Source organism: Falco cherrug, chromosome 3, assembly GCF_023634085.1.
Source record: "Falco cherrug isolate bFalChe1 chromosome 3, bFalChe1.pri, whole genome shotgun sequence".
NCBI lineage: Eukaryota > Metazoa > Chordata > Aves > Falconiformes > Falconidae > Falco > Falco cherrug.
The window spans coordinates 72,805,237-72,821,308 of record NC_073699.1 but is presented as its reverse complement, the minus strand read 5'-3'; the positions used below and the strand labels follow the sequence as shown (position 1 = coordinate 72,821,308).

Sequence of the window (16,072 nt, the reverse complement as noted above, 5' to 3'; positions counted from 1 at the left end):
GCCACAAGTCCTCAGCCTCTGGGGGCAACTCCTGTCCAGCCTGAAAGAGTATCCCTACAAGGAAGATGTTATACATCGCCCAGCCAAGCAGACCACAATAGAGAGGTATCCAGTACCTGAGATTATTATGCTAGAGATTATTTATTATGACCCAAACAACACACAGTTACCCACAGATCCTGACGAAGCCCAATGCACACGAACCACGCGGCAGAAATTTGTACAGAACGCACCACCGTCATATGCCAACTCATTGACAGTCATGAGCTGGAGAGATGAAGCGGCACTGAACGTGGATGAACTGGCTTGCCAGCTCCACGAATATGAAGATAACATCCCTGCCTCCCTCACCTTGGTTGTGGAGGAACTGGTTCAGCAACTTGATGAGGATAGATTCTACTCCCCACCAGTATGGACCTGCATCTCGGCTATTAACAGGAAGTGCCCTTCTGCTCGAGAGGGAGAATAGAGAGGGTACACACCATGGGGTACCCTGTTGTTTTACATGTGGGACCACGGAAAGGACATAAGGAAGTGGGATGGAAAACCTACCTTGGCACTTGAGGTACAGGTACCTAAATTGCAAGAAAACCACTCACAAATGGGGGTTCTTCTAGGAAAGTTGCTGCTCCAGTCTCCACTGGGCAGTGTCCCAGACAAAGTGGAAGGGCTGATCTTACTCCTGATCTTATGAAAAGGAATTCTAATGTGTTTTCACAAAAAGTGGGCAGGGCTGCTCCACTCTACAGCCACTCTGCACTGCTCACTACCCTGGTGGAGAATCGTATAACCAGTACTAGAGGGGCCCTGCCTCCAGCCAGGTGGAGGAGAGGGACAGACTCTGTGGATCCGATGGCCTGGCATGTCAGACCCACAGATACCAATGCATAGCGTACCCTAATGCCATCAAACTATAAAGGGGCAGAACCCATTTGTATTTCTGGAGTGACAGGGGGATCCCAACAGCTAACTGTATCAGAGGCAGAAGTAAACCTGACTGAAAACGAGTGGCAAAAGCTCCCCATTGTGACTGGCCCAGAGGCTCCATCCATCCTTGGCACAGACTACCTCAGGAGACCCCAAAGGGTACCGGTGGCCTTTCAGTATAGCTGCCTTGGAGACAAAGGAAATTAAGCAGCTGTCTGCTTTGCCCAGCCTCTTGGAGGACCCTTCTGTTCTGGGGTTGCTGAAAGTCAAAGAACAGGTGCCAATCGCTATCACAACGTTGCACTAGCAGCAGTATCACACCAACTGAGACTCCCTGATTCCCATCCATAAGCTGATTCATCAACTGGAAAGCCAAGGAGTGATCAGCAGGACCTGCTCACCCTTTAACAGCCACATATGGCCAGTGCAAAAGCCTAACAGAGAATGGAGACTAAGAGCAGATAATCACAGCCCGAATGAAGTCACACCACTGCTAAGTGTTGCCATACCAGACATGCTGGAACTTCAATATGAACTGGAAGCAAAGGCAGCCAAGTAGTATGTCACCATTGATACTGCAAATGCGTTTTTCTCAATCTCTTTGGCTGCAGAGTGCAGGCCACAATTTGCTTTCACTTGCAGGAGCACCCAATACACCCAGAACCGACTACCCCAGACATGGAAACACAGCCCTACCATCTGCCATGGACTGATCCAGGTTGCACTTGAATAGGCTGAAGATCCAGAACAGCTGCAGTATATTGATATCATCATATGGGGCAATACAGCAGCAGTTTTTGAGAAAGAGAATAGTCCAAATCCTTCTGAAAGCTGGTTTGGCCATAAAACGAAGCAAAGTCAAGGGACCTGCAGAGAAGATCCAGTTTGTCTACAAAGTAACAACAATGTTTCCACCAACCAGTAAGAAAGAAACACAAACTTTCTCAGGCTTGTGCATTTTTGGAGAACGCACATTCCAAATTACAGTGTGATTATAAGCCCTCTCATCAAGTGACCCGGAAGAAAAATGATTTCAAATGGGGCCCTGAGCAACGACAAGCATTTGAACAAATTAAAACAAGCAACAGTTCAAGCAGTAGCCCTAGGGCCAGGCCAGACAGGGCAAGATGTAAAAATTGTCCTCTACACCGCAGCCAGGAAGAACGGCCCTACCTGGAGCCTCCAGCAGAAAGCGCCAGGGGAGACTCGAGATCAACCTCAGGCTTTTGGAGTTGGGGATACAGAGGATCTAAGACCTGCTATACTCCAACTGAAAAAAGATATTAGCAGTTTATGAAGGGGTACTGAAGTGCAGCTCCACCTGGCACCCTGGTTGCTGGTGCTGGGTTGGATGTTCAAAGTTTCCTCTACACATCACAAAGCTGATGCTACATGGCGTAAGCAGGTTGCACTGATCACACAATGAGCTCAAATCGGAAATCCCAGTTGTCCAGGAATCTTGGAAGTTATCATGGACTGGCAAGAAGGCAAAGATTTTGGAATGTCACCAGAGGAAGAGGTGACACATGCTGAAGAGGCCCCACTGTATAAAACATTGCCAGAAAATGAGAAGCAATATGCCTTGTTTACTGATAGGTCCTGCTGTTTTGTAGGAAAGCACAGGAGACTGAAGGCAGCTGTATGGAGTCCCCCACAAATCGCAGAAACCACTGAAGGAGAAGGTGAATCGAGTCAGTTTGCAGAGGTGAAAGCTATCCAGCTGGCTTTAGACATGGCTGAACGAGAAAAATGGACAATAGTTTACCCCTGTATGCTGATGTATGGATGGTGGCAAATGCCCTGTGGGGGTGGCTGCAGCAATGGAAGCAGAGTAACTGGCAGCAGAGAGGTAAACCCACCTGGGTTGCCACATTGTGGCAAGAGATTTCTACCTGGGTGAAGAATCTAGTTGTGAAGATACGTCATGTAGATGCTCATGTACCCAGAGTTGGGCCACTGAACAACATCAAAACAACCAACAGGTAGGATCAGGCTGCTAAGACTGAAGTGGCTCATGTAGATCTGGACTGGCAACATAAGGGTGAACTATTTAGAGCATGGTGGGCCCATAACACCTCAGGCCATTAGGGACAAGACGCAACAAACATAGACGGGCTGTTGATGAAGGGGTAGACTTGACCATGGACACTATCGTACAGGTTATTCATGAATGTGAAGCACGCACTGCAATTGAGCAAGCCAAGCAGTTACAGCCTAGCTGGTACGGAGGACAATGACTGAAACAAATACGGTGAGGCTTGGCAGGTTGACTGCTCCCACAAACCTGCCAAGGCGAGCACCATGTGCTCACAATGGTGGAAGCAACCACCAGGTGGCTGGAAACATCCTGTGCTACATGCCACTGCCCGGAACACTGTCCTGGGCCCTGAAAAGCAAGCCTTGAGGTGGCACAGTATGCCAGAAAGAACAGAGTCAGACGACAGGACTTTTGCCAAAACAATCTCATAGATGCTTGTGCCAAAGAATATGGCATCAAGTGGGTGTATCACATCTCCCATCATGCACCAGCTCCAGAAAAATCAAACAGTACAATGGGCTGTTAAAGACTACACAGAGAGCAACGGGTGGTGGGACCTTCAAACATTGGGATACACATTTAGCAAAAGCCATCTGGTTAGTCAACACTACAGGATCTGCCAGTTGGGCTGGCCCTTCCCAATCAAAACTTTTAAATACTGTAGAAGGGGTTAAAGTTCCTGTAGTGCACATAAAAATTATGTTCGGGAAAACAGTCTGAGTTATTTCTGCCTCGGGCAAAAGTAAACCCTTGTGTAGGATTACTTTTGCTCAAGGACCTGGGTGCACTTGGTGGGTAACATGGGGGGATGGAAAGTCCAGTGTGTGCCTCAAGGTGATTTGATTTGGGGTGAGAATAGCCAATGAATTAAGTTGTATGATGTTAATTGCTATGTAACACCATGTATTATCACTTCTATGGTGGCTATATGCCAATCACCACAGTGGGCACCTTGTGGCATCCATCTCTGCCACTCCAGATTTGGGGATTTGAACCCCGCTCCCTTTCAATCAAGAATGAGCTTTGATGAAACCAGACCAGCACAGCAGTGACGGGATCAGAACTGTCTTCAACATGCAATAAGCCAACACCACCCACCATCTTTGCTGCCCTGAAAGACTGTTACGACAGATGGAGCCCAACATCATGGACTAAATGAACTCAACAGACTTTTGAAGAGGGATGATCCATAGACTAAGGGGAACGATAACTGTTTTTATCAAAAGACAGAAAAGCTGATGGTGTATTGAAAAGACATACATGGTATGGAATAAGGGCCAGATACTGTCCTGGTTTCAGCTGGGATAGAGCTAATTTTCTTTGTAGCTGGTACAGTGCTGTGATTTGGATTTAGTATGAGAACAATGTCGATGACACGCAGATATTTTAGTTGCTGCTAAGCAGTGCTTGCCCTTAGTCAAGGACTTTTGGTTTCCCATGCTCTGCCACTGAGGAGGTGCAAAAGAAGCCAGGAGGGAGCAGAACCATGACAGCTGACCCCAACTGGCCAAGGGATGTTCCAGACAATAGAATGTCATGCTCAGTATATAAACTGGGGGGAGCTGGCTGGGGCCTGCCCATTGCTGCTCAGGGACAGCTGGCCATTGGTCAGCAGGCGGTGAGCAATTGTATTTTGCATGATTTGTTTCTCTTTGGTTTTACTCCTCTCTCTCCATTACAATTGTTGTTACTGTTATTATTATTACTATATTTTACTTTATTTCAATGATTAAATTGTTCCTATCTCAACCCACGAGTTTTACCTTTTTCTGATTCTCCTACACATCCTACTGGGGAGCAGGACAAAGGGAAGTGAGCGAGTGGCTGAGTGGTATTTAGTTGCTGGCTGGGGTTAATCCAAAATTTAGAAAGGGTAAGTGAACTTGGGGCCCTTTATGCAGAGATGGAAAAAGATTAGATTTAATAGCTGTAAACCCCCTTCCTTATGGTCTCTGAGAAGTTCAAAGAAAGACTGTTTTAGAGAACTGGATTAATAATTTAGCTGACAGCTTAAAATACTGTTATTTATCTAAGATGTTCATTATTTGATGAGAAAATTTAGGAGACACGCACATGTCTAAATCAAAAATGGTTCTTCATTATAACCCAAAGTATAATACGATCCCATGGATTTGAACTGAATATAATCCTACTCAACCTTTTTTGAATATAAAGCTGGCTTTTTTGGTTTTAAGTACTTCTTTTGGGAAGGTGCTTGAGCTAAATTAAGAAAAAGCTTACCCACTTTAGTGAAAAATAGCATTCACAGAAAACAATTGCAATAAAGCTATATAAGAGTAGCTGTATCATCAGAGCTCATAAAGCCTTCCTCTTTAAACAAAGCCCATGTGAAACATTTTGTGGTATCATGAATCAAAAAATAGCATTCAGAGGAAAAGCTGATAAGGGAAGTCTACAAAAGGTAAAATAATGACATCTGCCAGCATTATAAAAGCACAATATTATTTGTACAATATCATTAATGGAAGTGCTTATGAAGTCTTATGGAATTAAATCACTAAACAGCTACTTATGTAACTTCTTGCTATCAAAAATGAATAGATTTTTTCCCAGATATTTCAATTGCTGAATGAAACAGAAAGGCTAATCCACCTCTGAGAAGCTGCACAGAAAACACTGCTTTTGAGCCAGAAATGCAAAGAGCATGCAAGGCGCTGTACAGAGGCAACTATCCTAAATGAGGTCTGCTCTACAAAATGCAGAGAAAAACAGAATTAGAACGTAAAGTAAACAGGGAGCAAACAAGGGACAGCAACTCTGCAGTCTTATCTTTCCACAGAATAGGAAAATATACTTATCCACAACTAAGAACTGGAATATGAAGGCCTCAAGAAAATTCCAATGCCAACAGGAAATAAAGAATGAGCAAGTACATATTTATAAATATTTAACAACTAACAATAGTGCTGAAAGCGTTATGCTATTTCCAAGCATACAATTAAAACAACCCAACACAAAACAATAATTACATCTAAATAAGACCACTATACCCTTAAATTAAGGGGAAGCACACTTCCAGGCTTATTGTTTGCTTTCAAATCAACACATGTGTACAGTAGTCTGCTTGGTCTGACTTACTTAAAATTTACCTACACTCTCTGCAACCTTCTGACACCAGGTCTCCAGTTTCAAATACAACATGTTTTATAAGACATCACCATAAAAATACATATGAAACAACACACATGGAAACAAATAGAAGGGAAAGGAAAAAACCAAAGTTAAGGTGTCAGAACTATTAAAAGAATTTTTATGGAGTTTAGCGCAATTTGACATTTTCTAAAGCATTTATTTACATGAAAGAGGCTGTCTTCACTTAGCATTGCTTTAGCACACTTACATGGGAGCACAGCTTCTCCAGTGGAATACCAGTGATGTTACTGAAATTTTCTATAAAATTCTTGGGAGCACGAAAAACTCGAAGCACTTTTTCATCTGCTCCTGACACAAACTGAAACCTGCCAATCATTGCCAAACAACGCATGTCGTATCCGTGTACTTGAGGCCTTGCAATTTCATGCCAGGTTACCTAAACGAACACACACACAGTAAAACACCATTCTTAACCAGAGAGGCAGCAAGATTTTGAGTTCCAATACAGTACTAATACTCTGCTTGCTGATCTTAACAAAAAGGAAAGCTAATAGCTTCTACTGACATTCATACAACTGACGTATGTGAGCATACATCAGTTAAATCCTATTTTTCCACCAAACAATTCCTGTAATTAGTAAACTATGTCCCTGCACAGGTATGTTTAAGGTATTTGCTTACTTTTGTTAGTAATGGCACATTGCGTTTACTGCGACTTCTTTATGCTAGACAGTCAGGAATAGGACATAATTTGCTTAAGCAGTAGAAGGAGTATATGCTACTTGCTGCTTTCAGAACTGTAGCTCTGAAAGATCTATAAAAGGTAGCAACAATTAACTTGCTTCCTTCATCTGTCTTTCACAAAAGCACAGCAGCACTGCTGTCAGCAGGCTACAGATTCCTACTTCCCCCCTTTCTGTAAATACTTGATTTTAGTGAGAGCATTTAATAGAAGCTTTGCAAAAAACTGACAAAATCAGAACAGCTTCTTATAGGAAAAACATCTGGAAAATGCTGATGATTTTAGAAGTGTTTTCATCTGAAACATTACTTTTTTTTTTTCTAGTTTCCTGAAATATTCATATCCATGCTTCAAGTACTAATCCATGAAAACCAGAATTAACAGCTAACCAGATATTAGACAAGTTATATAGTCAGACTAAGCAAAGAATATTCGCAAAAAAATGAAGTTATTCAAATTGCTTTTCTAAAAATCTAATTTATTCCACATATGAAAAAACTGATTCTTAAAAAAAAATGTTTTCTAGCAAATACACTTTCATTAAAACATTTTTAGTAAGTGTTATTTCCTACTACTCCTACATGATACTTGAGCTGGAAAAATACAGCCTGCACTTTTGAGTCAACAGCTAGCAGAATTAGAATTAATTCAATCAATTAGAATTGTATTAGAATAGTATTACAACGCCTGGAAAATTGCAGCCAAGACAGAACTTACATTGTATTAGATACCATACAAACATAAGGAGAGGCACTGTACTGACTTTGAACTGAACATATCACACTAAAAATTCAACTAAGTATGTCAAAGATTCTGACAGAACCTGAAGGGGATATTTGAGAGATTGTACAAAATCTCATGTTTTCACAATAGCTTGATTATCTTCCAATCAGGAAAAAGCACTAATTCTTTAAAAACAAACAAGCTAGCAAGAAACCCCACTTACCCTTTACTAGGTGCATCTTTGCATACTTTAGAACACAGTACATAACAGGAATGAAAAAAACAAAAAACTCAAACCCCAAAACAGACGAAAGAGGGCTACATAAGTCATTCAATGAGCTTCTTCCAGAAAAATCAGGCTGCAAATCTGCATGACAAATTGAAGCTGACTGTTATCCCTTTCTGATATTTGAACCCAGTAAAATATCAAAATTTGAGATTTTAAGAAGGGATAATTATTTGCATTTAACACTTAGTTCTCTTTTTATAGAGGAAAAACATGAACATTGAGCTGTAATACTAACTCTTCACAGACATCTGAACCATCCATTGTGTGCTGTTAAGACAAACATCAGATGTGACCTGTCGTAATTTTTCAGATGCTAAAGAAAGTAAGGCTTTTTAAAAGCTTATGTTACCTAAGCTCATGAGCAGCAGAACTAAGCACCTGGTTTTCAGGGTTCAGAAGTCCTGAACACATCCCTTCAAATGACCCATTTCTATCTCAACCCACTAACAGTATACTATAGCTTTCTCCCACACCCCATGCAGCAGCAAGTGTTGATGCTGCTTTGATTTACACCTGAACTAGCCTGGTGGATGCTCTGTGGCAGAAAAGGAAGGGGAAGTACACTAATACAGTAAGCACCAAACTTAGGTATGAAGACAGCAATCGCTCTGCTAATCAATTAATTCAAAAGTTTCAGGGGCAGCAGGAAAGCTGTACAGGTAAATCATACAAAGATTAGTTTTTCAGAAAACAGGATAAAAAATTAGCAAGCAGCAAACATAATAAAGAGTGGTATTTCAGTAGGTCACAGAACATGATACCGACAACTCTTTTGAATGTTGCCAGTTTTCATCATTTGCTAGTCTTAAGACTTTCCCTCCATATCTTTTCCACCCTCCAGACTGGAGGTTAGGGGAAAAGGCAGGGAAGCAAATTGGACATGACCTTCCTACAAGACAAGGCAAAGCTTAGCACCCGAGCTGGAATTGCCACCACTTCCGTGTGACCTGGAAGAAGGAAATCAAGGAATTGATGCTCAATTCACCCTCTCAAAACAACAGAAGCTTTGGTGAGACAGTTGTAATAGCCACCCTTTGCCTCCTCCAACTAACGGCACAGCTTGCACAGGCCTTATATGACTTCAATCAGTCTAGTTTCTGCCAGTTTCCTGAACAGAACATTAGTCCTGTTCTGCCAGAAAAAGCTGTATTTGTAGATGAGAGAAATGCATGAGCAAGTATAAAAAGGAACTTGTGCATTCCTAGACAAGTTTTCCCACACCAAAATTTAGACTTATTTTGGAACACAAAGTTATTCAGGAATAATTCTTCCTGAAAAGTTGCTTGCACAGGTACAAACTGCACTCATATAGTCCAGATACTCATTCCAGCAAAACAGAGTGATAAACAACATAGCGTAAAAAATACAGTGAGAACTTCGCTTAGATTAAGCTTGTGTGAAAAACACAACCAAAGTTAGGTTTCTTTATGCTTACCTGCAGCAGTGCTTAGCCAGGTGTTAAACAAGGGCAACAGATAATTATTAGAATCAGCCACATATTGCTCCTCCTGAATTACTGCAGAGCCTGGTTTTCAAGACCCTGGGAGAACACTAACCTAACTCAGAAATGGACTCAGGATTAAACAACAATCATGCTACATGATTATTAGAACTCTGCCACTAGTATTTTTAAAGTGAAAACAGCGCACACTGAACGATCAAGCCAAGCATTTACACAAACAGTTTTGAACAGATCTCGCTTGGGGAAATGTAAGGTTTGAGTTACAAGTTCAGATGACTTGTTCCAAACTCAAGAAAGACAAGACATCTTTAACAAGCTCACAAAATCTTTGAAGATCGTACCTGTGTCTCTTGTTTTCTTTTCCATGGAGCGAAGAGTCTAGTAGTTTGGTCAGAACCAACACTGATGATAAATTCTCCTTCTGGATCCCACTTTACATCCTCTACAGTGTTAAAATGTCCTGAAATCACAACTTGTGGAGTCCATTCTTTCTATTGAAGTCACCAAAGAAGTAAAGAGTTTTCAAGTGACTGATTAGCATATTCTAACCAAAATAAAAGTATCAATGTCCTTATTAAGAAAGCAAAAAAAAAAAAAGTCATTTGAAAATCGCAGATTATTAGAACTCAGTGTCTGAAGAGACACAAATACTGTTTTATTGCTCTAGCTTAAAAGAAACAGCTTACTGGTTCAGCTGCCACTTCTGAGCAAAGCACAACCACAAAGGAGTTCAGACTAATCTACTGACTTTATGGTTCCCACAGAGAAGCAACCAGCTTTAGAGACTGGCAGACTGCAATCTCCCTTCTTTGCAGAAGCCTCCTACAGAATTTTATATTCAGAGAAGGACTATTTCAATAATTAATTTTAAATTGTACTGTTACACTTTCCTATTAACAACAGAAAATACTTCAAGTGACATGTAAGTCATTCTTTTAAGTACTACTACTAATAAAAACCCAGCATACCTTATTAACTGTAGCCTGCTTCCAAAGGTGTAGTGCTCCATGAAAAGCATGAGCAATTATCATTGAACCATCTGGACTAAACTGGCAGTCAAAAAATCCAAGGGTATTGCCACCCACTTCACCTACCCGTACCTGAATGAATGATCAGAAGTGAAATATACATGAAAAGAGCCTTCCATTCATATAAACTCATCCTAATCTTATGAGGTGAAAATTAAGCTGTAAGCAAGAGTTCGTATTACACACAAAAATACATTTAAAGAATATTTTAATTGCAAAGTTAAGCACTAAAATATGGGCATTCAAGCTGCGTACCACTTTAACTGAGCCTCCCTTCATAAACATCTCAGGATAAGATCTTGCTCAATCCCCCAAGAGAAAGAAAACAGTACAGTAAATGAGATACAGTACAGTATTTATGTGTTTCAGTCCAGCTTGTTGGATGCAACAGTTTCCTGTCATCTGTTGCCTTGCTACTGCTCTGTTGCACAAAATGGAAAAATGGTCCAAAGAAACAATAGTTCCAGTTACTCTTCCGCCCACTTAATTTCCAAGATTCACTACCTTATTTCCACTTCCCTGTTTCTCCATGAATCCCTGCGATTTGCTCCACATTCCTTCTGTGGCCTCTGTTTTGTGCTTCCCTTGTGATTTTGCATGTATGTATGCACGCATACACATATACCTCATAGTTGCTCTAGTGCTCTTCCAAGGTTTTAATTACATTAAAAGATTATTGAAGTTACATTTTCAGGTTTTATTCAAGAGATAAGACCACAATTCCTTTCAAGCCGAACTCTTTAAAAATTCCCCCATTATTATACTGTTGCTTTTAAGATCACAATGAAATTAATTGATACTTCATTCTAAATGGCAGCGTGGACTAGTACGTCCATTTTATTTATTACCACTCATCCAAAAAAATACCATCCATAAGGAAGTGACTTTCATATGCAATGCTAGAGGCAGAATTCTAGTCTCGCCTCTGAGGAGGGGAATGATTTTGTGAAGACTTCTTGTTTATTGTATCAAAATGGGAGAGAAAAAACAGGATATTTACCTTGCACCCTTCCTCCCTGCAGGCTTTCAGCTCAGCTACCCTCCCTCAATGCAAAAGCGATTGTTGCAGTTAAACATGTCTGATTTGAACTGCAAACTGCACATCTGAGGTCTAAACAATGCAAACAGAATGTTGAAAGGAAGAATAAAAACTTGCAACAAGCTTTACTGCACAACCCATTTTTAGAAGCTTGCAAATCAAGCCACAACTAAGCATTATAACTAGGGACAACAAATGGCATCTCTATGTGATCACCCTACTATGAACTAATTTCTACTTCAAGTAGAAAGGCACAAGAACCTTTCAATGGAACAGGGGTAAATTAAATACACTACTGTAATACTCTCTTTTTCACCCGAGAGGATTAGAACTTTCTTTGTGACAGGAAAGATCATAAACAATGGTTGGCATAACCCAACACAAAAAATTTCAGTCAAAACACTGCAGTTTTGAAAAGCAGGTCAACTGAAAACAAAGGCATCTACCGAATCACTAGATAAATCTAGTTGTACTACCTGTTTATTTAGGATGATCCGCATTAGAACTGTGTTCAAAATACTACAGTGAAATGCAAGCATCCAGCTCAAATGGAAGAAAAACCTAATGACACAGCCCATGAACAAGTTACTGTGAGCAAAACCAGGCTTGTGAATTGCCTGTCAGCTGCTCTGTGGTATATGCTTGAATGCACACTCCCACAAAGATTAATTACAAATAATTCAGGAGGGTTTCTTCCTCTTCTCACCAGCAGTACGCAGCGTGTTACCTGGCCTGCTATACTATGAATGACTGTTAAGCACAGACTCCCCTTAGAATCTCCCCACTATGGTAATAAGAGAGCACAGAAGCAATAAAAATCATACTGTATCACATAATTTTTTGAAAATATAATTTTACTCACAACATGGCATCAGAATGAGTATTTTTGCAAGAAAATGCTTTTGTCTTTCCCAGCATTTTACAGTTTCTCTTCTCTACAGTACACAGATGATGCTGGAAACACAACTTGAACACAGTATGTATTGTGAGAAAGACTGACACTTACCTGTTCCAACCAGACTCCAGATTCCTTATCAGGTTCCCATACGATCACAGTTTTGTCCATTGACGCAGACAATATCCTCATTGGTTGTTGCATGCTGCCATCTACAGTACAAGGAAAACGATTACCCTACAACCTACGCAAATGCTTCCTAAAAGAATTGGGTCATTTTGAAATCCAGACACACTAAGAAAATTGTTCAGCATCAGAGATGTGCAATGCAGTACTTAAATGCCAGACTTAACAGGCTCTATGTTCTTGCCAGGCGTTCATTAGGAGGTATTGTATTTTTCAGCCATAATCTCACAAAGGAAATGTAAAACACATACATGAGAACAACCATATTCTACTGTTTATTCAGTCCAAATTGATATTGAAACAAATGTAACTTGGAGGAAAAGCCAGGGCTTCAAGGACTGCACAGCAGCTCTCAAATAAATTTTGATGAGAGAGATTGTTTTGTTTTAAACTGTAAATCTATGCCAGTATTCACTGGGCCTTTTCCAAATTAAGGGTTAGATTCACTACAGACCTCAAAAGACTGTAGCACCTTGTAATACATACAGTAGTATGGACTGCTCCCCAAAAATGCAGGGAAACACTCCAGACAACCAGGCAACACAGCCAGAACCGGGAAGAGGGAATTGGTTCATCACCCAGTTGCAAAACCTGTAGAACCACTGAGGAACCCTTCTTGAGAATAGAGATATTGGTGGGCATCTCATGAGGTGGTATCTCATGTCAGCACCAGACCTCCTACCTTCTGCACTGAGAATACGTCTCTCAGATCAATCTGCCTCTACTGAAGAAAAAAAATCTATTTTGAGAACCCAAGACTGAGCAGGCCATGTCACAAAAGCAGCTGCACACATGCAGAAGCATGATGTAAGATGCCTGGAAAAATTCATGGTTTAAAGGACAGTTTTTCAAATTGCAGTGCAAGACTTAATATGCCTATATTGTGCCTAAACATTGCTTTAATTGTCTTTTATTGGTGTCTAAAAAAAAACCACCAAAGTTAAAGAACAGGTAGCTAAGCCAATATTTCTAAAACAAGTCCTGTTGTCTTTCACTACAGGTATTTTGACATTCTAATTGCACTCTACCGTTCAAGTACTGTATATACACTGGCAAAGCTGTGCTTTGCACTGGTGAAGTCACCTGCCATCAGTAACCCTAAAACATCTCACAAATAAAGGCACCTTTGCCAATACAAATACACAAGAGCATTCTGATTGGGCAAGTATGTCAAATCAAGAATCTCCTTCCTTTATACGCCAGGCAGACACACACCAGCAGATCAGTACTACAAACCAGGCTGTCAGGATATACGGATTTAGAAAGGTAAAGACTTGAGCAAAATGCAAAATTAAACTGTAAATAAGTTTTTTCAATTAAAGCCTGCATTATTGTCCTAAAGCTACATGCCAGAGAAAACATACCCAAGGAATCCCTGGCACGTCATATTACTGCACAGAAGATTGAAGATTAATCTTCTGAATGTTGCTATTTGTTCCTTTCTACTCCAAGAGAGGACTGCTCTTGGGTTAATGCTTACCTTCCGAAGAACAGACATTTCAAATACATGTATGAAGGTAAACTATTAGAGCTACTAATTCATACTGATTAAACAAACTAGTTTGTATTCCATAAACAACAAATCGATTACAATAAAAACTGTACAGCTTAGTTATTTTATTTCATTCGTTAAAGAAAACATGAGTAAAAGGGAATATCCTTTTACTTATAAAACATTATTTGCAGAATTAAAACATTTTCATAGACCACGGTGACGAGAACATGCAAACACAATATGAAGACATATGACTTAATTAACTGCTAAGTGGTATCTTTTTACCTTTGGAAAACGAAGGTTGCCAGTGAACTGCATACACCCAGTTTTCATGACCAGCCAACACCGATTCCAAAGTAATTGCATATGTTGTATCAGTATCTACCACAAATCAAAGAAAACCACATTTCTTTCAAAAAGCCAAGAAAGACCAGGTCATTTCTGGTATCTTCAGTGAAAAAAAAAATCAACCACTTCCATCATCCACCAATATCTCAACAGCCTATTGACACTGAACAAGCCCCTTGAAAACCTACTTTACCACAAGTCCTCAGTACCAGACTGATGCTAATAGGTCAGCCTGTTGCCTCAGAGTGGCATCACAGAATTCCTGGAGAACTTTCAAGCAGTTTTGAAATAAATGCTCTGACATTAGCTCTACCCATACTCTTAAGCACATTTACATCTCCAAATGACTGTAAATACAAGCATTAAAATACTACAAAGAGCAAATCCAGGTTTGCAGCAAGTATCACGAGCACTTTTTAGAAGTAACATCATACAAACTTCATTATATTACCTAAGTTGCCTAATAATCTACCCCACAATGTCAGCATTGTGAGCCTCTGATATTACAGTGCTCAAACAGTATAATAACCATAAAAAGCCTGCACATAGTTATCTGTTCTCTCCAGTACTGTCCTAAGGTTTAAGTAATAGTAAGCACCTCTTAATGCATTTAATTTGAAAAAAAAATTAAAGGTATACTATTAAACTGGAGAAGAACTGCACAACAGCTTACCTCCCACAGACAAATGTATCTCCCTTGTACTGCATTTGGCGTATGTGTAACAATACTTGTTGATACTAAGCTCTCACTGCTTTACCACTTTTTGTAACACATCATTAACTTAACATAGTCACCGTTTTAACAAAAACTACACTTTTTCTAACACCTGAATAAAACCAATGCAGTCAAACTGGTCTAGTAATCTTTTAATGCAAGCAACAAACCAAATTAGATGGTAACCACCCTGTTAGGTTCCCTGAAACCATCAACAAATACACAAGTGAAGAGCTGTGTGCAAGAATCTTACAGCTGTTACCTACTTTTGACAGTAAAAAAATTCTCTTTCAATCTTATGGAATCATCTTCAGTTTCTGGAAGTTGCTTTGATTTTGTACACACTTTCCAAATTCTTATCAAACAATCCTGAGCACAGCTTGCTAAGAAAAGGTCTTCACCTATTTGGTTTAAAAAAAATTTTTAAAAATCATTAGAGCCACGTTTTCATTGCTTCTTTATTGCAATCACTGCCATGACTAACATACCATATTTTCAAACATGCACTACAGCATTACCCTAATTTTTCCTATTGTACACAGTATCATAAACTGCTTTTTTATTTTAACATCAACTCACACTACTATTTCAAACTCTCTGCTAGTTTATAACCCACTGACTATGCACATTTCTCTATTTATAAGACATGGAAGACATGATAAATACTGTAGATATTGTATATATACTTCCCTACTACTTGTGGCCTTTGCTTTCAAAATTCTGACAGCCTCAATACTCTTCAAAAACTCATGTCCTCCTTTTCTTTCTTCAGGATTGTAGCATCCTCTAATTCCTTCTATTTTATTTTTGGCATTGCTAGAACTTTTTGATTAGGTAATATCTGAATAAGTCCTCTTCTTAATCTCCTATTACTTAGAAAGGGGTGGGGAGAAGAAAGTACTATTTTTCCCTCTTTCCCCACCTTTGAAAAAGCAGCTAACTCTTCCTCATTCGGATACAGATATTTGCATATTGAAAACTCCTATTAATTTGCATTTAGGTACCAGTCAGGTAAACATACTTGAAGTGAGCAAGACAAAATGACGTATGTGAGTGTTTCATATCAAACTA

The 16,072-nt window shown here is 39.9% G+C and overlaps 1 protein-coding gene across 2 annotated transcripts in view; it reads right to left on the bottom strand.

Annotated features, from left to right (window-relative positions):
• The window catches only part of ELP2 (elongator acetyltransferase complex subunit 2), a 45,635-nt gene that overhangs the window by 14,879 nt on the left and 14,684 nt on the right, over positions 1-16,072 (bottom strand). For both annotated transcript variants that reach the window (XM_055704941.1, XM_055704942.1), the window contains exons 8-13: positions 15,268-15,402; positions 14,224-14,319; positions 12,369-12,469; positions 10,264-10,395; positions 9,637-9,786; positions 6,327-6,515 (exon numbers count right to left, since the gene is read on the bottom strand). In XM_055704941.1, coding sequence (XP_055560916.1) covers positions 6,327-6,515; positions 9,637-9,786; positions 10,264-10,395; positions 12,369-12,469; positions 14,224-14,319; positions 15,268-15,402 — 803 coding nt within the window. The remainder of the gene's footprint in view (positions 1-6,326; positions 6,516-9,636; positions 9,787-10,263; positions 10,396-12,368; positions 12,470-14,223; positions 14,320-15,267; positions 15,403-16,072) is intronic.